Below are 27,702 nucleotides of genomic sequence, written 5' to 3'. Positions count from 1 at the left end.
GCGTGCCTTGATCAGCTTATGTGAAACGGTCGCCAAGATTTTTTCCAATGTCAACGCAAGCCAGAGCCATTTTCTACTGCATATGACAGTAGGCAATGGACTACTACAAACTTGTGACCAACATGTATCCTTTCGTAACCCAGGACAAGCTTCCAACTGTTTTCCCAAAATTTAACAAAGCAGCGCACACCGAATTAGAGTAGCTACTCCTGTAATAAGAGTCTTTCGCCGAACACACTCGAGCGTTGACTAAAATGTCAAAACGTAAAGTGTCAGTGTTAATGAGAGCATGCTCACTGGATACGGTGCAGGTCAAATGCAGTACATTTTCAAAGGCTTAATAGCAATGAACCACCAAAGAGTCACCGCACATGCCCTGTGCGGTACCACACTACTGAACAGAAAATACAGGCAATAACTTCTTTGCTACTTGAGTGACAACTGAGAACATTACTATTTGCACTGTAAAACATAGCTGGAAAATGAAAGGAGAGAAAGAGGAGAGCGAGAAAGTGCTTTAATAGAATTGATTTACAGGTATGAGATTCCCATTAGACACTGCTAATTGTTTCCACACCATTAGTGACAGTTATCTAATGAAGGATATAACCAGGCACTGTCAGATATCACAGTGGGGGGGGGGGGGGGGGGGGGGGTCAATGGCTCACTGTGTCCTCTCCACCCCAGGGGCATTGTGGGACAGTGACAGACTACCAAATAGTCAAGAGTAACCGTGACAACATTTTTTACTTTCCAACAGCTGAGACTAAAACAGCAGATAAGCCTTATTGAAGTTAAAAGCTAATTTTCTTACAGAAAAATGTATGAATCTTGAGTACAATTACCATAGAGCCCAACTAGTCCTTACACATTTGATATATATTTGGGTTTATAACAACTTGCAGGTTAAAAGTGAGATCACAAGCAAACAACTATAAACATTGAAGATATTCATCATAACAGTATAAACAGTGAGGAAGACTCATCAAATTACGTCACGTAATTGATGGTAAAACTTTATACATTTAAAACAATGTAAGAAAAGAAATACAGAATCAGGAACAATAGAAGAATTAACCGTTTTGCATTATGGAACATAGAGATATTTAACACAACGCTTGTCAGTCAGGTCCAGAATCAGGTGACGCCCTCCGTGGTTTACTGGCTCTCGTCCATTTCCTTTTTAAGGCTGCAGAGAGAGAAAGAGCCATGTTTGACTTCCCAACACAGTACCAATCACAGTCCTACGATTGAAGTGCTTTAGCGGAAAGAACATTTACCTTTTTAAGTAGGCATGGGCGTTGTCATAGCCGTGGTATTTAGCCAGGTAGACCAGAACTCCAGTGGCACAGCGACCCTCTCTGGCTCTACAGAAGCTGCAGTTGCAGATCCCTCTGCATGTCGGACACTCCCACTCCTGCAACATACCAAGGCGAGTTCAACCAAGGCTGCACAACAGTCAAAGAATGAGTCACCGTTTGATGGCTCGGGAGTAGAACAGTGCAGTACTTACAGGATCCAGCAGGGCATCTCGGACCTCCTCTCCGTAGCGGTTACGGAGACATGGGCCACAGAACTGACCCCTCACCCCCACACACTCCGGGTTACGACAGTTGGTCTTGGTGTCGATCGTCTTCTGGCGGCACTGGTGGCAAGTGGATCCCTAGGTCAAGTAAATCAGAGGGGTGAATTTTCTGAACATGGCAGTACGAATGTGAAACCTTGCATTTGAGAACCACCGTAGGAGAATGGGAACTTACAGTGGAGCTGTTGTACACCTTCTCCCGCACGTTGTTGGCGATCAGATCCAGCTCCATCTGGGAGATGTCCTCCACAGGCCGCACCACATGAGGAATAGCTAGCCCCAAGCTGTAGTTACGCCGATGAGGCGCCTTCTATAAACACATTCACAAATATATCAACCGAACTGACAATTCCTGGAGTTCAGATCCACTACTGTTGAACGGACAGATCAGGAAACATAAAAATATTTAACTTTACAACAAGGGTATGGGTGTGCCACTCACCGCCTCATCCACCTCCTCATAGTAGCGGCTCCTGCGCACCAGGTTGAACTTGTCCTCCTCTTCCTCTGGAGGAGGGCTGGGGGGGCCGTCCACCAGGGTGCGGGAGCGAGTGTGGGGCCGAGAGGTGCGTTCAGGGTTCCTCCTACGGGGTCCTGAGGCTCCCAGAGACTGGCGGGGGGCACGACGAGGCTAGAGGAAATTAAAACATACCCAATCAAATACAGTAAAAAAAACAAACATGGTAGCTAGACATCAATAGTCAAATCTTCGGTTTCCTGATATGCGTTTTATAGTACAGCCTCATCCTCCATCTTGTCCCACTTACCGTATTCATCATAGGCAGGGATGATCTTCTGGGGAAGCCAGGTATTTTGTTGAGTTCTGCCATCAGCTTTGCAAGCTAAACAAAATATTTCACAAAAAAAAATTAACACTCAAATGTCACTCAGCAGGCAACTGCCAGAATGACTCCTGTGAATGAGCCCGTCCTACCATTGCTTTGTTCTCCTTAATGTTAAGCGCTCTCTTGTCCATGAAGTTGCCTCCCTCCTTGGAGTCAGACTCTTTTTTGGGCTGTTTAGAGGGCTCTGCTGCAGTAGTCTTCTGGGTGGCCCTCCTGGTGGGGAACTTCAAGGCCACCTTCAGGGTCTGGGACCGACGGCCCTTCCGCCGAGGCCCCACCGACTCCTCCGAGTCAGAGTCCACTGTCTGAAACACAGAGCAACATTCTGAAAGGTTATTGTTTATAGTAGCCACCATTGTGTAATAAAATTAAGCTGGTAATATCAAGAACATTTTTTAAATATTTTTTTAATTTAAATAAATCACCATGGCACTCATTTTACTGCTGAAAGCATTCTCGAACCCAGTGAGAGACTCTTCCTCCGAGCTAGCCTCAAACACCTTGGCTCTCTCCGCCACCTTCTTAGCTTCTCTGAAGCTACTTTTCTGCACAAAGTGAAACCACAAACTACAGTTTCATTAACAACGAACTCATTAAAATGAGTGAATATGGTAAAACATTAATTCTAACTGGGTGGAAACGTAACAATTCGGCTTACCGTGTTGGCAAAGCCACCGTCCGAGCCAAAACTATCACAGCTGTCATCTGAGGAGGAAGAGGATGTCTCCATGGGCACGTTACGGAAGCTCCGCAAACTCATCCTGGTGGAAGGAGGCTGGGGGGCCTGCTGGAGCGACAAGCGGAAAAAGTTAGGAAAAACTGAATGACCATAGACAAACACCGTGAGTACTATTGGTTTTAGAAACTGCCTGTACACTGCTGCCCTCCTAGACAGGGAGAGAAGCAGCAATACCTATGGTGGTAGGGGTGTGACTGCAAGATTCATTCCGGACACCACAAGGTAAGTTAGCTAACGTAGCGCTATATCACGGCTAACACAAATGGATCTTACAAGGTCAATGAAGTTAGCTATAGAAAAAAGAGTTGCTAGCTACAGTAGCCAAGTAAGATTCACTCACGTTGATTTAGGATACAACCAACATTTGACATCTGACAAAACTTGTCAGGATAAAATATGAATCTGAGTAGCCAAATCTGTAGTGTAACTAGTTAGTAGCCACTGAAATGGTTGATTAAAAACATAACTAGTTAACGTTACTTAATATATTTTAAAAACTGTTTAGATTCACACATGGTAGCTAGTTAGCGAAGCAGGATACTTGATTTGAAGCAAAGGCAAAGCAACGGTTGCATTGCAATTCCAACGAGACTGCAGGCAGTCTGCAGCAGCTTTTGCGGGAAGTATGCAACAGCTTGACTAAAATGTGAGCAAGAAAATAGAAAAGTTAACGTTAGCTAGCTACAAGTTTACCACAGGAGAATTGTAGGTAGCTATCATTCTCTGCAGCTATCTAGAAGTACCCTGTAACTTTGATATAGCTATTATATGTAATTATACATTCCTTACCCTAGAGCGAGATGGACTCATTTGGTTTTCTTTAAAGTTTCCTGCAAAGAAAGTCAATCTAAACTCGTGTTCACGCTTGTTCAGTCCTTTAATGAATGCAGAGAAACACCTCCAGACTTGCAGATAGGGCAGAGAAATTTCCCGCGCCAGGAAAATGTCCTAAAAGGTATATACACTTTTTTTTTTAAATACGAGCTAAAAGGAAAATAGAACACACAAATCTGCGACAACAAATTAGCAAACATATATATTTTTACAAACGGCTGTTCAACACATTTTTATTTGACAAATATTTGAAAATACTATGTCATATACTGATCCACCAACTTGTAACCTTTCAAGTACTACGCCCTGGCGCGAAATCATAGCGTAGAACTGTGCATAAAGGGGCGGGTTTATAGAAAAACTCCCGCGTCCTTGCCACCAGGTGTGGTGGTCGTGTTCTTGGATATTGAGAGAATCGTATGAACTTCATATATGTTTCTTTTTTTAATCTCTACATATAGTTAAAACCTATATAAAACATATATTACGTACATTAACTTTTCTATATTGTAAAAAAAGGCACAATTATCTCTCATAAATAGAAATATTACAACAATGTAGTCAATACAATTTACTATATAGCCTTATATAAAACAGTTCACATATATGTAGGCTTACATGTTAAATATAAAAGATATTTGAGTGCATACAGTACAATTCAGAATTCAGCCCTAAAAGACTGAACTGTGTGCATTCCCTAAATCACAATTCTCACAAGCTCAAATTACTCCTAAAAAGATCCCTCGAGAGAACGTTTAAAAATATATATTTTTGAAGTAGTGTGAAGGATAATGTTCAAAGTAAACCTGCTGTCCAGTCTATTCAGACATGTAAACAGTTTCAAACAGCAAATGATCCTCAGCTTCGACCACTACAGCCACCTCTACCCCCTCTCCTCAGTCTTCCTCTGACCTGTTTATTGTCCTGTCGCGGTAACCTTTTCTGGCGCTCCACTTTGATCCATCCCCCCTCACTGACTTTAGCCCCCTCTTGCTCTGTACTGGAGTTTTCCACCGCTGGTGATATGCCCGGTATCACCCTGGGCCAGTTCTGAGGTACTACACTGTAACTATGGGACCGAGGCCTCCCTGTTTGCTGTGAGGTTCTGCTAGACTTATTCTGTGTGAAGTTTCCCCTTGTATTGGACCATGCACCTCTGTTGTGGCCCCCTGTCACAGTCAATGAGTTTTTAAAGTAGCTGCTGTGCCTGCGGTAACCTTGCACTGCCCCAGCACTGAGCGGGCGTTCACGCTCCAATGCGCTATCTGAGGTGGTGCTGGAGGGGCTGCTGCCCTTTGACCCCAGGTAGAGGGGGGAGAGCATGGCAGACAGGCCGGTGGTGGGGGATGAGCTGCGGGAGCACCAGGGAGAGAGGGAGCTGCGGTTGGGAGACCTCCGCACTGCTGCAGCGTAGGAAGAGGCCTGGTCTCCATACGCAGACAGGAACTGAGACAGGATGCAGGTCTCTGAGCCACCGGTGGGGGTCCGGGCACCATGCTGCTCTGCTGCTGACTGGTTCTTCAGCTGCCTCTGTCTCAGATTGTACATCCATCTGGGATCCACATCTGGAACAAAAAAGAACATCCACTGGTAGGATCGGCTACATAGAAGTGCTCATACATTTGTTCATTCTGTATTTAAGACAGCTTTAAATGCACCACGTGTCAATGAAATCTGCATCCAAAGCACAATAGAAAGTAAAGTTTACCTTTTGAGTCTGATCTGCTTCTGGGGTTCCCTTCTATGTTCAACTGGGTTGTTTCTATCAGCAGCTCCACAGTCTTGATCTCATCTCGTCCACCAGTGGGGTTCCACATCACTGCATGGCTATATCGCGTAGACTTTGGTGATCTCACATCATTCTAGTGGCAAGTGTAGGGACACAACAATCACTGTACGCGATTTTAAACATCAGATCACATTTACAAGTCAAATTAAATTCAATGTATTTCATTTTTTAAGACAGTACACTGTGAACCTACATTTTACTGTAGAATTCTTATTATTGGTAATGACTAGCCTAAAGGTGTAGTGTAGGCCTATGTAGTGCAATGGTTAGGTCATTGTAGGACTGTCTCCCTATAGGATATGTTTTTAATGACTCACCTCATAATTAACAATGCAGTCAACAACCTGATTGTCCCGTAGTCCAACTACCCATTTGTCCATCACAAATGGGGGCTGCAAGGAAATAGTTTGATAAATGGTAATTAATCATCATGCATAAGCTAGCTAGCACGGTGCATCTTCAACACTGCAATGACATCAATTCAAGGAATAATTACATTTATCTGAAGATACAAAGAGGGACTTTAAATGTCATAACATTTAGCAAAAGGGTACGCTCCTTCAATGGTCATAAAAACCGTCAACAAAGAAATGTAAAGGACAAGTGACTGTTGATTTTAAGTCCGGATGCCCTTTCAGCACATGGCATGGCGTAATGCTTATGATCACACCTTGGTCATCTTCAGGACATCCACATCCTGTCTGTTGGCATCAAAGGTCACATCCTTGATGTACGTTATTGCAACTTCATCTCCGTCAAGTTCCATGTACATTTTCCATTTGCAGTCCTAAAAAAAGAGAGATTGTAGGTCTTACAGTATATTTATTTATCCCTGGCTGGCTCCAAACTGTTGCTTTCCGCAAAAAAAATATAAAATAGAACTGCTGTCAGTTGAGAACCTAACTTCATTTTTTCCTAAACCAACAGCACAGCCTAGAGGTAGTTCCTTAGAACTGAACATTTCTGTAATGTGAATGTATATGAAATTCTGATCAAATTTGACAGGAAGCGCAAGTTATGTTATACTTTTAGATTTGAATTCTGCTTTCACCTAGTATCCTGTGTGAGTTGCGTTCAATTAAGACATAATGTTTGAATATTGAGTGCTTTCCCCACACTTTTTTTTTAATGTGCTCTCAGAATCAGAGGATGGCATGTCTCTTGAATTATCATAGCATGAAGGATGACCTAACAAGTGGTCAAACATGAATAATAAAAATGAGAATGTTAACAACCTATGCTTGCAAAGACATTTATTTTACTTCAGGGGTAAACATAAGTTGCTACGGTGGATATCTAGTATTATTTCCTGTAGTGGATATGGTTTGCAGAATCTTGACATGTGGTGCTATTTTTTGTGAAAAAATACAGTGTAATGCTAATATTATTCCAGTTAGCTGAAAATAAACTCAGTATTTCAATATTTTCTGCTCAATGGACATAGGGATCAAATCCTCACTAGGAAATACAAATCTGAGCAAACCCCAACGCCATACTCCTTCTGAATATTGCATGCTGACAAAGCAGTAATGATTTTGCCATCCCCAAAAGCCAGCCATGAAGCCACAGGTCACTGCTTAACCACACAGGGTTCACGGTGTGGACCAATCTATTGTGTGGAAGGATCACAGAAGAAGACATCAAAGAAGTGCCACTAACACACTCGTCTGAGGAGCCTCAGCCCACTCCTGCACCGTCCCCAGGGGCTGGACCGGGGCTCAAAGGGGGAGCAAGTGTGAGGAAGGCTCTGGCTCCGAGACACACCAGGCAGCGGCCCTGTGTCGGCCCTGGCCAGTCGCACCAGGGCCCCCAGGTCCACGCTGGTCTAATCACTCCAGCAGAAACAATGTCTGATAATGATGCCCAAGACCGGAGTGCGTCTGCTCTAATGACAACTCATACATAATTCAGCACCTTTCTCTTGGCTGCGCGGTGATATCCTCATTAGTAGGGGACCCTCAGTGGTTGTCAGATGGTGGCCGCACAATCGCAGGCCCTCATTTTGTCTTTGAGAAGTGCAGCTGCTACCATGACACCGCCAGCAAAGAGAGGCGGGAAAAAAAAGCAGTGCGGGTTTGTTTTATTTAGTGCAAAAAAACCTTCCAGTTTGTAAAAACAAGGCTGACACAGAACCTGACACCAGGCAGGGGAAAATAATTAGCTCTCATTTTCTCAGCCTCCTGTTTCCTTCTCCCTGCTGTGTTTTCTACCCACTAAAGCACCACATGTCAGAAGAAATGGGAGGCAATTAGCAGGCTCGTTTCAGCCCCGCCGAACTCACTGAAAGGGGACTATTTATGATGGGACAATGAACAGCTGAAAGATTAAATAACATTTGCCTTTTAAAAAGAAAATGACTTCTGGCTAAATGGGCTATTTTTTTATGAAATTCAAAAAGCAAGTGGAGAAGCAGCCTCTCTCCAACGTTTGAGACCCTAACAAAGGACGATGAGCAAGTGGGGGTGGATGGGATTATATGAAATGTTTATTAATCTGTTTCTCTTGTAAGGATATGTCTTGAAGGCAAAGCAAGCTCAGTGAAACAGTGGTCAGTGTTTGCTTGAGTTTGATGGGGAACATATGGGCATCTTTACCTAGAGAAACAGCATCTTGAAGATGAGCATTTCCATCTTGGCATACCAGTTTCAATCTTATCTGACAACAAGTTTGCTATGACTATAGGCATTTGAACCAAACCAGAACTGAGACTAAATTATTTTACAGATACATTTGAAAATGCAAAAAAAAAGTACCAAGACATCTTGGTTATTTGTCATATAATATTTTCAGTGTCCATTGAAAACCTACCGAGTGACCTGTTCCTGCTTTCCAGTGGTACCCAAACACCAGCTCCAGATTAACAATCTTCCTCCTCTCCTCCTCCTCCTCCTCCTCTGCCCACGCATCCTGCGGAACAGAGATTTCCAGACGGAACATATTGTAACAGTAAACAATGCCAACCATTTCATAATATTAAAGAGAAAGGACATACAGTACCTTCATTAGTGGAGGGAAGTGGAAGAGCCCAATGTAGTCATTGGTTAGCTTCTCAATTTCACTCTGTTGGAGAAAGCATGTTATACATAGACTTCAAACTTCAAAATAATTAGTATGAGCATATTGCTCAATTTCAATAATTATACCATATGGACACATTGTGAAATGGCTGGCTAGTTCATGCTAGTGTGAAAGGTAATATGGTACCTTGAGGTGCATGATGTGACCTTTGGACCTGACCCCCAGGTCTCGCATGTCTGTTTCCGTGAGCAGCAGCAGCCTCTTGCCAGTGATGTGGTTTTCCTTAAACAGGTCACCATACAGCTGCATGCCATATGCCCCCTCTGCTGAGAACACAGGGAAAACAAATGCAAATGAAAACGCATACACGCCAAAACGATGGGTTTCTTCATTTGAACATACCTACAGCATAATATGGTGACTTTGAACATACCCGCCCCAAATATCTGCTGCATCCAAAAGTACTGTGGGGATGGAATTGGAAAAGCATTACTATTCATAGTCAATGGAGGCATAAATGGTTATTAAAATGGTCAAGTAAACTAAATAAGTCATCGATTGATACGTGTTGATACTGACCACATGTTCCTCTGTCCAGGAATGAATATGAAGGTTGGGAAGGAGCTGTGTAAAAGAAGAAGAAGAAGAATGAGACAAAACTGAATTAGCACTAGGGAATACTGCTCTAAATGGTCACGTAGTACAAATGTGCACAGCTCAAAAGAAACAAATGCTGCCTATTCTTTACGTTTGGACTCTGACACAGATTTCGCATTCATGCGTGCAAGTAAATCATTATGAACATCGGTGCATTACATACAGTATACATTACATACAGGCTTACTTCATTCCAAGACATGTTTACCATGTCTTATAGCAATGTTTTTTTGCAGCTAGTGTTCTGCAATCAAGATGACTGGGTCCTGAATGTCTATATCAAACTAAAATGTGTCCAATGCCCATCTGACTGGTCTTTCATGATGCATTTTAAAGATAAATAATTTACTGTTCATTAAGTATAAACAGGCAGAAAGTAGCCAGACAAAATGCAAATTTCATCATTATGATCACGAGGCTGCTATGTGGTGGCAGAAACGATGCACCGGGAGAATTGAGGGGAAGATGACTAAATTAATTACTAATCGGAGCATTCTCTATTTGCTTCCCACGGAATCGTATAACAGCCCAGAGCCTGAGATGAATGGCAATCTCAACAGATCGCATTCAAAGAGGGCCGTTTTAGAATTAGCGCGATACACTTCTTTGCAGCCTCCTTCTGAAGTCCCTCGCCCCCAGCTGCATTTTTCGTCTACTCCAGTGGTATGGTTCGGAAGTAATCACATAAAAAAAACACCAACCCTACACTACTGCCACAGTTCCATAACAGAGTTTGCCTAATTAAAGTGACATAATATCGCGATTACAGGAGTCATATTGTATGTCACAAATGACTTCAAATCGTTTAATAAAATCCTTAGCATACTGTTGACAAACGGAAACAGATCTTAATTGATGACAGGAGGGGAAGGATGGGGGGATATCAGTAGAAATTGCTCAGCCTTTGGGATTCCTTTGGCAGGGAAGATGAGTTCAGTAGTTCACACAACTCTGCCCCCATGTGGAATGGGAGTATACTGTAGCAAGTTGATTACACTATAGAGGCGGAAAAGCATTGGAAACCTGTTGGCTAGTGGCTACACCACAAATTCAACATTACTTTGTCAATCCCCGCAGGGGCAATTAAGCAGGCGTTGTCCGTAAGTGTAACATATACAATACACATTTATGTTCTGCGCCAAGTATGAGTGGTGCCCAGTTGGCTAATGATAGAAGTCCCACCATTGACTATATATTTATTTGAAACCTTGAGGACTACAGTGTGAACATGGGTCTAATGCAAATCAATTAAATGTAATATGACTCATTTCAGGTCTTACTTGTTAAAACATAGTTATTCCAGACCACATCTGAAGTTATATTTCTAACCAGTCACATTTTCTTCATTTTCTCCCAGCACAAAATGTTTCTTATTGTCTTGGCCACATTTGGAATTTTGTGGCTAACAAACCTTTGTTGTGACGTTATTGTAACGTTTTTGAATTAGTTGTTAGTTTCAAGGTAACAAAAAAAACTAAAAAAAAAAACTGGGAAAACCAAGAGGAAATGTGAGAAGACAAAGATTGAGGATGATAGTGGGAGAATGGCATCCCTTAAGAGGGCAAGAATGAGATGAATGTTATGAGAAGTACAATATTACCATAACGAGACACATACATATACAGAGGAGGAATGGAGGGAAAAAGAGAGGCAGAGGAGGTCAAAGAGAGAGACGGAAGAAGAGGGTGAGCTCGAGTCAGGTAAACACTTTGGGGGGAAAAAGGGAGATGGTTAGTCGAAAGAATGGCAGAAAGTGGAAGCAGTGTGAGACCTACGCCAGATTGAAGACAGGAGGAGAAATGGAAGTGAGTGAGTGTGAATTATCGGAGGTGGCAGGTGTGGTGAAGTCCTCGGAGCCTGAGGCTTGCACTGATGGTCAGGATAAAAGACGAGTCTGTGACTGTAGGAGGGATATTTTTGGAGGAAGTGGACCCCTGCCTTTTGTCTGATCCATTTGTGGTTTCAGTGTGTGAAAAATGTGTTTGGTACTGTGGAATCGGTGAAGGTAACCCGAAGTGGTCTTGTGATAATTGTTTGTGTTTCTGCTGGTCAGAGGGAGCAGAGGCTTCGCGCCAAACTAATTGGGACAATAGATGTGACTTGAATTGCTCCCAAGAAAAGGGCGCCATTGAAAGGAGCGATTACTGGGGTAGCAGTAAATGTGAAGGTTGACCAACTGAAGGGGAAGATTCCCGGTGTTTGTGATGCTCGTCGTTTGGTGCAACACAGACAAGGTGGCGTGGGTGGTAAAACAGAAGAGTCATTGGCTGTTCTTTAGAGTTTTCATGTTGAGTCTCTGCCCAACAAAGTGAGGTTAGGATATTTTAGTTCTCGTAAAAGCTTGTTACAGGTTGTTACGTTGTAACAGGTGTCAAGCTTATGGGCATGTGGCAGCAGTGTGTAGGAGGGAGGGTCCTTGGTGTGAGCAGTGTGCAGGAGGGAGGGTCCTTGGTGTGAGCAGTGTGCAGAAGGGAGGGTCCTTGGTGTGAGCAGTGTGCAGAAGGGCATGAGACAAAGGAATGTGTAACATTGGGGAAAGAAGCTGTATGTGTTTATTGTAGGGTTGCCCATGGAGCTGGGGATCAGAAGAGTCCAGTGCAAGAAAGGCAGGTTGAGGTTACCAGGGTTACAGTAGAGCAGAAGGTGTCGTATGCTGAGGTAGTGAAGAAAGTTGAGGAAGATGGGTACAGGGGGAGGGATCCTGACAGGATTTGTGTGAGTAGTAGATCTGTATCAGTACAGAGGGATAGGCCAAAATATGATATATGCTTCAGTAAGAGTTACCGGGTTAAAGGGTTTGTTGAGTGGTAGTGTATACTGTCCTTTCAGGCTGTTGGCCTGAGGTAGGACTAGAAACGTTTCAATAGTGGAGTAGGGTGGTTGGGTTTTAATGAGAGTAGGGTTAGATGGTAGGGTATTTTAAATGTATTTGACTTTTTTCAAGCAAAGTATAAGGGAGTTATACTACAGTCTAGTTGGTGGCGGTAATGCAACATTTACTGGATGCCAACCGCCGTTAAACCTCATCGAAGAAGAAGGAAATGTAAGAAAACAGGGAGAGTAAAGAACCAAAGCAGGAAGTTTAATGAGAAAATGTTTATTGAAAAACAAGGAACAGTAGAGGTTGCAGAAAAATATGTTCATATCAAACAGCAGTCTGTCTAATAGTGTCTCTTTAATGGTGTGCCATAACTCTATCGGAATAATCCAAGGAATTGGACTAATCCAAGGTGCTGAAGTTTGCATAGATCATATTGCAACTCTGGGTATTCGATGTCCTGAAATACCTTACAAAGTGGTTGACTTTCACATCAGGAGGTGTATCGGTTGGTTATTGTCTATGTCAATGGATGTGTTTTGGAGTGACTAGGTTTAAGAACTACACAACAGAATACAAAAACATACATCAACTAAGTAGAAATAGGTGGAACCTGTTGGGCCAGAGTCAGACAGAAATAGCCTCCATATTGGATATGTTTAGAAGAGATGAGGTCCCATATGACCATAAATAGCAGAATTTACAGGGCATTTGGTGATGGCACTTGTTAAGGTGAGCTTCAATAGGCTCAGTTTGGGCATGGTTAAACACACTTTTGTCTGTGGTCAAAACTGTTGGTGCAGATGCATACATGTTTAGCTGAAAGATAATCATTAGCTTAGAGAAGCCATCTAAAGAATATTTCATATCTCTCCAAAGAGATACTGTTATTACTTCCTAAATAATTGAATGAAAGGCCAACCTACCACTGAATAACAGAGTTAGTGGAATAAAGGTCCTTAATAGTTGCCTTTTGTCTATGAGAACTTACCCCTGTCAAGGTGTTGTAGTCTAAGGTCTATGGTACTCCTCACAAACATCCTGATTATATGCATCTATAACATGCAGCAGTCAACCAGCACACGAAGCGAGACTACACAAACACCTGTAGTGCACTTTACACCAATAAGCCATGGTTTGCGGGCCTGAAATCCAAATATTCCAAACACTGTATATACAGAAAAAGGGCACAGGAAGTCTGTAGTTTAACATGGATATCAGGAAACTTTTTCTCTCTCTCCCGCTGACATGAGTCAGGGTCAGCTGAGGGACACCACATGTACATTCTCGTCCAGGTGAGAGACTCAATCAGAGCAACTGCACTCCACCACATTCAGAACAAATTGGCCAATCTTAATGTCAGCAAAATGTCATAAAAGCTTTGCCTCCTCAATGCAAGTTGCTCACATGACTCTTTACAGCATGGCACTATACATCCAGTACATTAGGCATTAATGACATCCATGTGAGCCATGTAGGAGGACCGTTTCTAATACATTGTGTTCATACGGCGAGAAGAACATCTCTGTGCTACATCAAGTATAGTATCTTTGGATATGCTTTATTGTTTTTCAAAAGAATGTGTGAAAAATGGATTGTTCCAACAACAACAACAAAAAAAAAACAGTCAAGGAATAAAAAGCTATTAGTAATGAATGATCTAATGTTTGAAGATGGTGTCCATAACACCAGTAATGTGAAAAGGAATATGCATGGGAGCTTGCTGCAAGACCACAGTTTAGACACAGGCCAAAGTGATTGATGGACAGATGTTACGGATGCTACCAATCAGGTTGCTCTAATCACTGTCGTCTGACATCCCCAAGGCCATGTTGATTTTGCGGCCCTCTCTGACACTGCTGCACTTGGAAGAGTTCTGCTTGGCCTGCATGTTGCCCTGCATGCCAGAGTGCAGGACGGGGCCCCCCATGTCCAAGGCAAACATGTCCCCAAAGCCCTTCATCATGGCCTGCAGACTCATCCCCTCCACCTCCCCGTTACTGGAGGATGTGATCTGACACGTCATCTCCGAACTGTTCGACTCCTCCGTCTTAGACTCATAGAACGACTCAGTGCTAATCTGAGCCGCCACGGGTAGGAACAGCAGAGAGGGAAAGATGGGGGAGAGAGGAAAGGTAGGGAAGAAGAGGGAGGAAAAGAAAAGGAGGGAAGGAAATCAGTCTTTGACCACACACTGTACACCAAGACGAATGATTAAATGTGTTTTGTTTTTATACCCATTATAAAAAAGGTGACTGTCAAACACTAGAAGAGTAGAGTTGAGAGATATAGTAAATTGGATTATCAGAGAAGGTTGGACTGAAACAATTGGAGTCTACAGGACAGATTAAGTTAGGAGAAAGGGAGAAAACAAAGAGATAGCTAACACGGTAACATCTCCCAGGATGACAGTACTGATTCTTACCCAATACATCAGTGCATGTATCAATTGAAACTAATGTCAAATTGATGCCAAGGCAAAGCACTGTAAGACATTCCCATTGCATGGCTGTAGAATGCAATTATACAATGGACAAAACAAAGTATTAGTGCTACAATGTGGAAGTGCGATAAACAAATCCAACCAACACATCCAACTACAAAGGTAATATTTAGGTTAAATGTGTTGCATGCCAAAGCAATAACAGAAACAGGAGGCCAAGGCAGAGTGGGGTGTCCCTTTGAAAGCTTCACATAGAAAGGGTAGTATAGGCAAATACACACAAGCAGCGAAGCGTGACAACATTGGCATTCCCAACATTACAATCACACTGACCTCTAATTATCACTGATGGCCAATGGGGGCTCAGTGACATAGTCCCACACAGAGTAGCACGATGAGCTAATACCTCTACTCAACACAACAGCCCATCGGTGAGACTCATTGAGCCTAGCCAGAGCATTATTTTTAAAATTTTCCCTCCATTCCAGACTGAAATCTGAAGTAAACTGAATTATTTGCTTCCCTTTGTGACCAAGAACATAGGCCGTGACACATGGACCAACACAGTGAAGGTGGTGCTAAACTGTGGTGCTGTTCATGTTCAGGGAGGAGACGGTGTGTGGGGGTTGTGCTGAGGGTGTGGGGTGCAGTGGGTTTTGGCTCCTGAGGAACTTACCGGGGTGTTGGACTGCTCGATGAGCTTGCGCTCCCACATCTTCAGGCGACGTTCTCTCTCCTTCAGTTCCTGCTCTTTGGTGCTCAGATCCCTCTCCAACTTCTTCAGTCTCTCGAGTGTGGCCTCGATCTCACAGCTACAGCACAGACAACATAGGGATGCGTTTCAGTGGCGTCAGTTTAGTTAAACCGAGGGTATGGCAAAGTGAGGTGGGGTGTGCGAAGTTGAAGCTCATTTGCTGCATTTCTACAGAGATTTAAAAACAAAATGACCCCAGCAATTAATTATTATCCGCAATATTAGGTTAAAAGGTCTGTGGAACGGCGTGTACAATGTCAACCACTACTCAACTCCCACTCATCATTAATTGACTAATTTACTTGTAGAACGGCGCATACAGTGCAACATGAAATAGATGCATAATTCACTCTATCAAGTCACAACCAGGCCGAATTGAAATGCAGACATCAATGTGAAAGTAACTAGTGCATAAAACAGGTGACCGCGGAAGCAAACTATGCCAGATAAATCCTACACACGCATTGAAATAAAAAGGCATAGGTCTACATCAAATTACTTACTTACAATCGACAAGGACACATGAAGACAAACAAACTCGTTCAAAGAATGTCAAAAATGACAAAAGCCCCTTTACATGTCAGTGTCAAACCTATGCGTTTCGTGTAGTCACATTTTCTTCTGATTGCCCCGTAATGTGGGCGCCCAAGCTAGTTTTTGCATTTGCCTGTCTGCATTATTCGCCAGGGAAGGGAAAGCATTGTATCAACAAGGCTGCTCAGAGAATATTGAAACGTTTTGTGTCAACAAGGCGGCTCCGAAATATTAATACAGCCAACGAGGGGGCGGTCCGCGAAAAAGTTTCCCCGGGCCATTTTCGTCTCCTTCTGATATCATTGTGTTGCCTACAAAGCAGTTGCGATATCTGACTGCTCATTCTGTCAACAACAAAAAAACAGCCCTACAGCTACACTATAGCCAGTACTTGACGTGGACTGAAATAGGTGCCGGTACTGTTTAGGAGCTCCACAACATTTTTGAGCTAATATTCTATAAGACGTGCAGGACCTCTAGCAGTAGAAACATAATTTAGCAATATTTAATGATGTTTTGCAAGCATGATTGATCTGTTAGAATATCTCATTTTAATTCAGGAAGGTGGACAAACTAGACTGAGAGGTGGGAATGCATTATATCAGAGACAGGTAGGGATTATGGATGAAGGCTGAAGATGATGATGTAGGCCTAAGTAATCTTTCATGATTTGCATTATCTGAATATTAGCATTCTGTCACTTCATGAAAATGCACATTTGGCATAAACAGGACATGTATTTTGGGCAGATGCTCTAAATAGCAATTTGTTCAATTGTGTCTATTTTCATACATGAAACCAACATTGCACTAGCCTACTGGGCAAATGAATGAAAATATCAATTAGGCCTAGAGCTATCACAACCTATATTTTAATATCAATAATATACACTGAACAAAAATATAAAACGCAACATGTAAAGTGTTGGTCCCATGTTTCATGAGCTGAAATAAAGGATCCCAGAAATGTTGCATACGCACAAAAAGCTTATTTCTATAAAATGTTATGCAGAAATTTGTTTACATCCATGCTAGTGATTGTTTCTCATTTGCCAAGACAATCCATCCACCCGACAGGTGTGGCATTTCAAGAAGCTTATTAAACAGCATGATCATTACACAGGTGCACCTTGTGCCGGGGACAATAAAAGGCCACTCTAAAATGTGCAGTTTTGTCACACAACACAATGCCACAGATGTCTCCCCTAAACAGATGCATATCTGTATTTCCAGTCATGTAGAATCCATAGATTAGGGCCTAATGAATTTATTTAAATTGACTGATTTCCTGATGTGAACTGTAACTCAGTAAAATCTTTGAAATTGTTGCATGTTGCATTTATATTTTTGTTCAGTATAGGTTTTGGTTGCGGATGATCACCAAAAAGGAGGGCTCCCTCAACTCCCAATTCCCAATTCAAATAATCCCAGATTATCAGATTACAGCAAGGTTTAAAAGCACAAGTTCAAATGCCAACATTAAATTCAAAACAATCAGCGCACTGCCTAAACGGCTGACAGGCAAAGCAAACTCACACTCTCTGCTTTCTAAAAGTGAGAGAAAAGCCTGCAGGCTGGCAGCTGCTCTCCGAGAGATGTTCTGCATGGTTCTAAAGCCATCCAGCCACCCAATACGCTAAACAGCCATTGGGATTTCAGTCTACTTTCTTGTTGTTGTTGCCTACTTTATATTTTTGGTCTTGAGCTAAGGTATGACACCCCTGATGTGTTTAGTAACCAACATCATCCACCTCAACACTTATAATACTGGTGTTAAACTGTTGATTTGAGGTACTTGTGCTTAACTGAGATTCCAAAACATATCTCTCCCTGACATCCATGCAATATACACAAGAGTTCAAAGTTCTGCATGTGTTTCTCAAGTTTGGATTCTGCCCTTTTAGTGACAGCTCTAAGGCCACAGACAGTAGAGGAACACTTACCTTCCAGTGTGTTTGCTAATGTGGTTCACACACACTGAGTGGTCGGGTCTGCTTTGCCCAGCAGGTGGGGCTGTGTGGTGCACCATGGGTAGCCATGCTGAGTCAGAGGCCAAGACAATCGGCTCCCAAAGTAACTATTTATAAACAGGCACGTGACACAGACAGGAACTCCTGCCCTGTTCCTGCATCCTCCCACACTCCCTCCCATCCCCTCAAAGACTTTCCACTAATACTTGAAACTTCCCTCATAATTGATTCTCTTGCTTGTCGCTTTCCTGACAAACACTGTATTTCTAGTCCTATCCTGCTCATTTACAGGTTTTCTAATACCTCTCACATTACCTCCCCCAGCACTCTAACTTCCCCCTTTCTTTTCCTCCCCAACTAACTCCCCCTCTCTGCTCCTCCTCCCTGATCTAGACAGGTGCCAGAGAAACAGCGAAAAGAGGAGTCCCTTCATGCTCTACTGGACCATGTGCAAACTGCCTTAATATAGACTGCAACAAGAGCGCTCTGAGCCATCGTTACAGAGCAGTGAGCAGCTTCTAACTGACACTATTACACAAATGAGTGCATTGATAGCTAATGAGACAGACAGCCACTGTTCACTGGACTAACAGTCTGATAAAAGAGAAGAAACATAGCATGAGGCCAGATTTAGTATAGCCAACACCAGGAGCCATTTGTCAGCGGAGGCTACCGAGGGGAGAACGGCTCATAATAATGGCCAGAACAGAGCAAATGGAATGGCATCAAACACCTGGAAACTATGTGTCTGATGTATTTGATACCATTCCACTGATTCCGCTCCAGTCATTACCACGAGCCCATTCTCCCCAATTAAGGTGCCACCAACCTCCTGAGATGCAAATACAGGACACCTACTCCTAGTTTTACTTTTTTCAAGTGACAGAATTGACAATACCATTGAGCCTTCATCAGTGGGACACTTACTTATTATAATAATTTGTTGGGTGCTTATATATGTACAAGTTTGTATTGTAGACATGTGAATTGGAAGAGTGGGGTCGCGGCCAGGGTCAGCCAATACCAATGGCGACACTGGAGCAATTAGGGTTAAGTGCCTTGCTCAAGGGCACGTCGACAGATGTTTTAAATCTTCTCGGCTCTGGGATTCGAACAAGTGACCTTTCGGTTCTGGCCCAACGCTCTAACTGCCTGCCACCCTGAGAAACTATAACACACCGCTCCTGCAACCTGTTTGCCTCTGATGCAAGAGAAGCTCAGGCTGCACCACTCCACACTTCTCCCGTTTCTTACTAGCTAGCTACTACGACTGTACTTGGTGTGCAACATTTCCCTCACTCTAACCCACATGTTCTTGATCGACTCTCACTACTGAGCTGCTCACCTGCTTGGACACGGCTCTATGAAGAGTTGTGAGCGTAGAAAAGCCCAGAGAGAGAGAAATCAGTAGCAGCTGACACCCAGGCTGTGCTGAACATCACTAATCCTCCAGCTGCTCATGCAGGCCAATTAAACACTTGGACTTGAAAAAGATGTTGATTATTTTTTAGACCTTATGGGTATAGAGAGGAAGGAGATCCAGATGGGGGATTCTTTAGATATTTGATGCCTTTATGTTATCAGTGCAATTATAAAAGATCTGTATGCACACTCCCAAAAATCCCTTCAGACATTTAGTGGCCCACAAAAGCAGCACTTGCGCATAGATGGGCCTATTGATTTGAAACAGTTCTGGCGTATCCTTAGAATATAGCGGTGTTGGTCTAGAAGAGATGGAGAGAATTGCAGTCGTACAGTATGATCTCAGTACCTCCATTCTGCCTTGTTGTGTAGGAAGGAGTTGCACTGCTCTGGAAGCTTGCTGTCATTGGACATGGTCTCCAAGGTTGTAAGGATAAGTTTGAACATGGGTCTTTCCTAGGTGGAAACGAAACAAAACAGTTTGATATTCATAAGCAGACATGTAGTATATCTATCTACTCAAGACTATTGGACTGGCCTTGTAACTGTATGTAACATAACATTACTCTTTAGTATTATCCATTGTAGTACTGACTTGTGTGCTGAGTCTACTGTGCACAGTGGCTATGTGTGAGTATGCACAGTTGAAGTCGGAAGTTTACATACACTTAAGTTGGAGTCATTAAAACTCGTTTTTCAACCACTCCACAAAATTCTTGTTAACAAACTATAGTTTTGGCAAGTCGGTTAGGACATCTACTTTGTGCATGACACAAGTAATATTTCCAACAATTGTTTACAGACAGATTATTTCACTTATAATTCACTGTATCACAATTCCAGTGGGTCAGAACTCTAAACTCTAAGTTGACTGTGCCTTTAAACGGCTTGGAAAATTCTAGAAAATGTCATGGCTTTAGAAGCTTCTGATAGGCTAATTGACATCATCATTGGGGCGGTAGGGTAGCCTAGTGGTTAGCGTTGGACTAGTAACCAGAAGGTTGCAAGTTCAAATCCCCGAGCTGACTAGGTACAAATCTGTCGTTCTGCCCCTGAACAGGCAGTTAACCCACTGTTCCTAGGCCGTCATTGAAAATAAGAATTTGTTCTTAACTGACTTGCCTAGTTAAATAAAGGTAAAATAAAAAATAATGTGGATGCATTTCAAGGCCTACCTTAAAACTCAGTGCATATTTGCTTGACATAATGGGAAAATCAAAAGAAATCAGCCTCAGAAAAAAAATTGTAGACCTCCACAAGTCTGGTCACACACACATCCTTGGGAGCAATTTCCAAACGCCTTTAGGTACCACGTTCATCTGTACAAACAACAGCACGCAAGTATAAACACCATGGGACCACGCAGCCGTCATACCGCTCAGGAAGGAGACGCGTTCTGTCTCCTAGAGATGAACATACTTTGGTGCGAAAAGTTCAAATCTATCCCAGAACACCACAACAAGGACCCTGTGAAAATTCTGGAGGAAACAGGTACAAAAGTATCTATATCCAATGTAAAACGAGTCCCATATCGACATAACCTAAAAGGCAACTCAGCAAGAAAGAAGTCATTGCTCCAAAACCGCCATAAAAAAAATCCAGATTACGGTTTGCAACTGCACATAGGGACAAAGATCGTACTTTTTGGAGAAATGTCCTCTGGTCTGATGAAACAAAAATATAACTTTTTGGCCATAATGACCATCGCTATGTTTGGAGGAAAAGGGGGGAGGCTTGCAAGCCGAAGAACACCATCCCAACCGTGTAGCACGGGGGTGGCAGCATCATGTTGTAGGGGTGCTTTGCTGCAGGAGGGACTGGTGCACTTCACAAAATAGATGGCATCATGAGAAAGGAAAATGATGAGATGTTGCTTCAATATATCCACAAGACATCAGTCAGGAAGTTGAAGCTTGGTCGCAAATGGGTCTTGCAAATGAGTCTTCCAAATGGACAATGACCCCAAGCATACTTCCAAGGTTGTGGCAAAATGGCTTAAGGACAGCAAAGTCCAAGGTATTAGAGTGGCCATAACAAAGCCCCGACCTCAATCCTACAGAAAATGTGTGGGCAGAACTGAAAAAGCATGTGCGAGCAAGGTGGCCTACAAACCTGACTCAGTTACATCAGCTATGTTGGGAGGAATGGGCCAAAATTCACCATACTTATTGTGGGAAGCTTGTGGAAGGCTACCCAAAATGTTTGACCCAAGTTAAACAATTTAAAGGCAATGCTACCAAATACTAATTGAGTGTATGTAAACTTCTGACCCACTGGGAATATGATGAAAGAAATAAAAGCTAAAATAAATTCTCTCTACTATTATTCTGACTTTTCACATTCTTAAAATAAAGTGGTGATCCTAACTGACCTAAGACAAGGAATTTTAACTAGGATTAAATGTCAGGAATTGTGAAAAACTGAGTTGAAATGTATTTGGCTAAGGTGTATGTAAATTTCCAACTTCAACTGTATGTGTGCGATAGCATATAATTACATATAATTCAATAGGATCTCTGTGTGTGTGACAATGTGGGTATGTGTGAGGACGTCGTACCTTGGGATCAGTCACCCAGCACTTCCTCATCAGCTCAGCGAAACTGTCTGGGCAGCTACTGGGAATGGTTAACCTCTGGAACAGACAGACACAGTCACACACACAATCACTAAAAGGATTGCAGTCGTCTCAGCTTTCTGTTCTGAGGTCAGAATATGAATTTAGAGCATGTCAGGAGGCAGGTCAAATATACGGATGACTTATGTGACTGGAGACCTGGTTCTGAGAATGCGGATATTGCATGAGTGGGATCAATTGGCTTTGGCCCATATGACGATCCCCCAACTAGTTATACTGGTGTGTGATGACTGAAAGGATTCCTGTAAAGATACACTGGCTCATTAAGAAAAACTGTCAGGAATCTGTCTCTTCACAAAATCTATTAGCATAGATAAAGGAAGCTACAGTACATCTACAGTCAATCTGTTCCTAGAAGACTGCATAATGAGGAAAAAGGAAGTGCAGCTGTACCTCACTCTTCTCCACCACCAGCCAGGCGACTTGTAAACCCTCCAAGCCTTTAAAGGGAATCTCCCGGGTGAGCATCTCCCACAGAACCTGACACAGGGAAACGAGAGGGGTCATGGTCAGTCAACGAGCAAATGCATCTATAAACTAGGGTACCAGTGAGGATTTCCTACACTGGACTACTTATTACAGCTGATGATAAGTCATTGATAATAATCTGCCAATTTTCTTCATGTCATTACATTAAGATTAGTGGCGGTCGGTGCCGTTTAAGAAGAGGGAGGACGATTATTTTTTTATGAGCATGGCCTTATTTCTATTACAGCATATTGGATGACAGTCATTCATATTCCATTCACCCAGCTCAATGTACCATCGATAGGTATAGGCTACTTCATGATACTCAAATGTTCCCTATACCCATCATGAGGTTGCTACAACCTAGCTTATGAATTACATTTTTGTAGGTGCACAGTTCGAGATAAATTTTAGTAGTCAAGGTCAAAGACAGTAACACATTCAATACCACCTTGCACACTCTTGCCTGCATGTAGCTGATCTATAATTCCTTCTCGTATATACAGTATGCGCTCTCCTCTCAACTTTTCCCTTCGCTTGTGGACTTCAGTGCACAACACATCAGCTGTCTGTGACCAGGCAAAAACACTTTCCAAGCCAAACCTTCATACCATAATCGCTAACCTCTACACACAGCCTACACCATTGTCACCATGTTAGCTAACGTTATAGTCAAAATAGCTAATAGAACTAACGCATTAGTAAACTTTCTACAATCATGCAGTACAGTGTACAGTCAGCAAGCAGTTTAGCTTACCTTGACTTGGAAGAATTCCAGTGTTGGATAGCCAAAGCCAGCTAGCTAACATAATGTAGCATCCCTCTCTGGGTGTTTGAGTAGGCTAAACTAGCTAGCTGCATTCACTAAGGGAAAGTGAAAAAAAGACAAGGAAATCTCTCTTGCTTCTCTATCATTTTTGAAGAAGTTAATTTGTTCAAAAATGTTCAACTATTCTCTCTCTCTCTTGAGTAAACTACTCACCACATTTTATGCACTGAAGTGCTAGCTAGCTGTAGCTTATGATCTCAGTACTAGATTTATTCTCTGATCCTTTGATTGGGTGGACAACCTCTCAGTTCATGCTGCAAGAATTCTGATAGGTTGAAGACCGTCTTCTGGAATTTGACATAATTACTGTGTAAGTCTATGGAAGGGGTTGAGAACCATGAACCTCCTGGGTTTTTGTATTGAAGTCAATATACCCAGAGGAGGACGGAAACTATCTGTCTTCCGGCTACACCATGGTGCTACCCTACAGAGTGCTGTTAAGGCTATTGTAGATCTTCATTGCAAAACAGTGAGTTTTAATTAATTATTTGGTGACATGCAAACATATTTTGTATAGTTCTAACTAAAAAGGATAACTTTATTAATGTTTCACTATTTTTATTTTTATGAAATTCACTGAGGAGGATGGTCCTCTGAGGGATAATAGCTATTTTCAATCAAATTCAAGAGTTAATTGAAATGTTTTATGCTTTATTATGGTTGGTGTCTTGACAAATGTGTTCAAAATCCTGCGACATAAAACACAACTTTTCTGTCCTTGCATTTATGGCAGTATAAATTGTCATTATATCATATATTAATCATTAATCAGTTAAAATAGACATTGAACTTGAACTCTGTAGAATCCTGGATCTAACTCTCAGACAGTTTTTTATATAGAGATCTCAGAAATGCAGTGTAAGTACATAACATTTCCTGTCTCGTTATGGGGTGAAAACAGATTTCATCGGCACACATATCCAAATGCATTGGAAAATTGAATGCTTCTAACCGAAAGAGTCACCTCACCTTAATACTTAAAACCTAAAATCGGTATTGTCATTAATGTGGTTCTTCAATAATTATGCATAATACTTGTTGGATTTCATTTGGTGTCCAGCTGATTAGTTGTGCCTTAATATTTTCACACATCATCATCATCTGACCCAGAAAGGAATTTTCTGAATGACAGTCAAGTGGTGAACAGCTGTTGTGATAGCGCATGTGATGCGACAACAGCCCAAGTGCTGGAAAATAATTGTGTTTGCGAGGAATGTCCAGAATATTTTGGTGTCTCACTCCTTACGCCAGTGAAGACAGTTGTGCCGGGATCCACGTTGGATCTAAGATCCTTAGCGAATTGATGTTGATCATCTATTGTTGTCTGCTTGATTTATAGCAGGATCTCATTCAATTTTTTTTAACAGAGAAAAAAAGCATCACGGTTACGAGTTCATGTTTTCATATGTTTTTGTGCCTCGGATTGGACAGTCTACTGTATGCAGTTGTGTAGTACTGACTATTGCGCAACACACACCCAAAGCTATTTCTATTCATTATTCTGGATATAATGACAAATTACTGTACACAGCCTGTTCAACTATTCATCTGGTAATGAAATAACATGATAAATACATTTTGTTTTCCATGTTAGACCTGCATTTTTAAACAATACAAGGGGCTTGGAGGAGACTACTTGAATCCAGGAGAGTCCTGGAATAGGCCTACCTTGAAAATCAGAAATTTTCTCAATTTGATGCTTGAAAAGTTATTCTAATTATTGTAGGCAATTTATAAATTCTCCTATAAATTCTCTCTCACAAAAAAAATCTGTTTTTGTGAGAGATGTGGCCACTTTCTTTTTCTGCAGCTTCAAATGAAGGGCGTTGCGCCACGCTGTTGCGGTAAAACCATGTGCGGTTATTATGAGGACGACATCTAATGTTGGCTTCAACTTGGCTTTCCATACAAATCCTTCCATTAAAAAAAGGAACCTGGTTTTTGGTCACTTTCTCATGATAAAAACAGCGATGGTGAGATTCAAATGGTGAGATTAATGCTACCGCTATTCATGTGTGCCTGCATCGACCACATAGGAAACAGAAAAATCCCCATGCATCCAATCGATTTAGTCAGGCAATGTCCACATTATTCTCACATACTGTATTTTAGAATGTAGTAATAATTGAAATACCAATGTATTGGCAAGGCCTAAAAAATACATGATTCTTAAAGTGGTAATGGGCTACTTTATTGACACTTTTTGGGGGGAGCAGGGTTCTATATCCGGCCCTGTATGTACAATTATTTAAATTTTACAATTGTATAAACAATTGTACAACTGCGGTCATTGAAAATTACAATTAAGTGCTTGAAAAAGTCCCTGAAAGTCTTTGAACTTGACTTGCCAATGTCTGTATGAACCCTGCTTAAAGGATGTATAATCCCAGGCCTATTTTGTTGAATACTATAGGTGGAGATATGGGCCAATTTGCATATATTCACTTGTATTCCTCCAAGTGCACATGTGGAATGCATGAAAGTCCTTTTTATTTTTGTTCAAACCATTCTGAAATGTTTATCCAATGTCACACACCGGCCCCATTATTTATAGAAAGACCCATCTATGTTAGACCTGCATGTTAGACCTCAGGCCCTGATCTTTGTTCACTGACTATTTATGTCACTCAGGAGTCAGGCCCTTGACTGGCTGGGGGACTCAAAGCGTCCCCTATATGCTCTGTCACTCTACACTTCACACCTTCTCCATCGCCATGCAGGAATGTAGCGAGCAGTCGCACACGCAGACAGGCAGATACACAAACAGCCACGCACGGCCATGCACAGACACACACACACACTGAAATATGCCCAGGCTTCAAACTCTCTACTCAGGGATGAAAGATGATAGAAATTAGGCAGAAAACGTATGGAACTGCTGCTAGCACTTCTACAAAAGGTCAATAATGCCGCTCCCGACTACTTTTCCAGTGGCAGTAATGAAGGCATGAAAATGTCATCTCTGAAAAGTCTGTTCTTTCAAGTGCTAGGTACTGGTTGATTGACAGTCTACTCTCTCAGCCATGCAGTGATATAAGAGCTTTTTCTTAACCATACTTGTTCTTTGGCTTCCTCTACAAACTAAGCAACTTCCTTACCAAGCTGATTCAGTCCCAAGTCAAACAAGTCTCTCTCTGATGGTTTCTGTACTTAGTAAATAAAAGTCTAATGTATGAGCCGATACATATGAACATCACAAGCAGATTGTCTTGCAGAATCAGCTGGAGAAAAATAGCCCAGTCTCAGTAACTATTGGATTGAGTATGAACAGCTGATCTGTGGTCAGTGTGTGTCCTATGTGTTGGTCACTCACCACGCCGTAGGAATAGGTGTCACAGGTCTCAGACACGGGCAGGCTCTGGATGACCTCCGGGGCCATCCAGGGGAACGTGCCTACCAGGGACATGTGTGTGGTGTGGGAGTGGAACCGGGACGCCCCAAAATCACAGATCTACACAGGGAAACAGGTACTGGTGAAGGTCCGGGTTTTAGCAAGAGTTGGGAGAAAAAGGTTTTTGGGTAAAACCAGTATGCAAACGTATGATCCCATGTAAACAAATGTACCTTAAGAACTCTGTCTGCCGTCACAACCACTGCAATAGAAAACATGTCTGTCAAGTCAGGAAAAATATGTATATTCAGGTTTCTTCTAATTCAGCTTATGTAATATTTGCCTCTGGCTATATCCGTTAGACCAGAGGTGTCTTTTGTATAGACTCAGACACATAACAGAAGGCTAGATGATGAAGATGAATCTGAAATCTTACCATTCCTGGACTTCAGGTCTCTGTGGATAACCTTGACCGGGGCCTCTGAGTGTAAATAGTGCATGCCTGATGGGGAAATAAAGCACATTTCCTCTGACCAATCAACGGGCAACCAGGCTGATATAAACAAGTCTGTGTTCATCTGTGCGCTCCTAAATGCCTCATCCAGACTTTCCTCACAATGTCCATTACTTATGTAAACTAAGGACACAGATTAATCACATGCAGGCCTTCGTGTTTTGACTTCACTTGTTCTCAATGAGACCGTATTGTTCTCAATGAGTTGGAATAGACCCCGAGCGTACATATCTGAAATATATTCTACTGCTGAGTTGCTAACGAGCTAAAACAAATGTGGAATCTCAGTCAGTGTTTAAGTTTAGTCAAATGGCTTTGCAAAAAATTTGACAAGAACACGTACCCTTGCATGTTTTAAAGGAGCTAAGACAATGAATCATGACTGTACCTTTGGCAATCTCCATGGCCCAAGTCATGACCTGTTCCTGGTCCATCTCCTCACTCTCTGCACTGGACAGGTAGTCATACAGGGACCCTCCACTGGCATAATCTGTGGTGAAAACACATACCATTATAAG

At 42.3% G+C, this 27,702-nt stretch overlaps 2 protein-coding genes across 5 annotated transcripts in view; both read right to left on the bottom strand.

Annotated features, from left to right (window-relative positions):
• Positions 1–502: 502 nt before the first annotated feature.
• On the bottom strand, positions 503–4,089 carry cdca7a (cell division cycle associated 7a). 2 transcript variants are annotated; one of them, XM_021597179.2, is made up of 10 exons: positions 3,959–4,089; positions 3,089–3,217; positions 2,856–2,975; positions 2,520–2,735; positions 2,353–2,427; positions 2,028–2,216; positions 1,761–1,895; positions 1,514–1,663; positions 1,281–1,417; positions 503–1,189 (listed from the first exon to the last, which is right to left on the bottom strand). In XM_021597179.2, exons 1-10 carry the CDS (start codon positions 3,977–3,979, stop codon positions 1,159–1,161), a joined length of 1,203 nt encoding a protein of 400 aa, XP_021452854.2. In that variant the 5' UTR covers positions 3,980–4,089; the 3' UTR covers positions 503–1,158. The 2 variants fall into 2 exon arrangements, with proteins under 2 accessions (XP_021452854.2, XP_021452856.2); XM_021597181.2 differs by having other exon boundaries at positions 3,089–3,214.
• The window catches only part of zak (sterile alpha motif and leucine zipper containing kinase AZK), a 55,009-nt gene continuing 31,334 nt past the window's right edge, over positions 4,028–27,702 (bottom strand). The window contains exons 4-20 of one of the 3 annotated variants that reach the window (XM_036974435.1): positions 27,573–27,674; positions 27,107–27,172; positions 26,904–26,932; positions 26,653–26,790; positions 22,436–22,522; positions 21,965–22,039; positions 19,757–19,863; positions 15,405–15,540; positions 9,390–9,434; positions 9,244–9,274; positions 8,997–9,136; positions 8,790–8,852; positions 8,601–8,699; positions 6,463–6,579; positions 6,110–6,184; positions 5,712–5,865; positions 4,028–5,568 (exon numbers count right to left, since the gene is read on the bottom strand). In XM_036974435.1, the coding sequence (XP_036830330.1) occupies positions 4,862–5,568; positions 5,712–5,865; positions 6,110–6,184; positions 6,463–6,579; positions 8,601–8,699; positions 8,790–8,852; positions 8,997–9,136; positions 9,244–9,274; positions 9,390–9,434; positions 15,405–15,540; positions 19,757–19,863; positions 21,965–22,039; positions 22,436–22,522; positions 26,653–26,790; positions 26,904–26,932; positions 27,107–27,172; positions 27,573–27,674 (2,171 nt within the window). In that variant the 3' untranslated portion in view covers positions 4,028–4,861. Of the gene's footprint in view, positions 5,569–5,711; positions 5,866–6,109; positions 6,185–6,462; positions 6,580–8,600; positions 8,700–8,789; positions 8,853–8,996; positions 9,137–9,243; positions 9,275–9,389; positions 9,435–12,527; positions 14,366–15,404; positions 15,541–19,756; positions 19,864–21,964; positions 22,040–22,435; positions 22,523–26,652; positions 26,791–26,903; positions 26,933–27,106; positions 27,173–27,572; positions 27,675–27,702 lie in introns of those variants that run through there. The other 2 variants (XM_036974436.1, XM_036974438.1) reach the window with 2 other exon arrangements.

Source organism: Oncorhynchus mykiss, chromosome 3 (genome assembly GCF_013265735.2).
Source record: "Oncorhynchus mykiss isolate Arlee chromosome 3, USDA_OmykA_1.1, whole genome shotgun sequence".
In the NCBI taxonomy this organism is placed as follows: domain Eukaryota; kingdom Metazoa; phylum Chordata; class Actinopteri; order Salmoniformes; family Salmonidae; genus Oncorhynchus; species Oncorhynchus mykiss.
The sequence above is the reverse complement of the archived record's forward strand: the minus strand, read 5'-3'. Positions and strand labels throughout refer to the sequence as shown.

What these genes read in the sequence shown, in the direction of transcription:
- cdca7a (XM_021597179.2), bottom strand. Translation starts at nt 3,979, where the DNA reads ATGAGTCCATCTCGCTCTAGG. An exon ending in TGAGTCCATCTCGCTCTAGG is followed by an intron (nt 3,218 to 3,958) that starts GTAAGGAATGTA and finishes TTGTCGCTCCAG; the next exon opens with CAGGCCCCCCAGCCTCCTTC. An exon ending in TTAAGGAGAACAAAGCAATG is followed by an intron (nt 2,428 to 2,519) that starts GTAGGACGGGCT and finishes TATTTTGTTTAG; the next exon opens with CTTGCAAAGCTGATGGCAGA.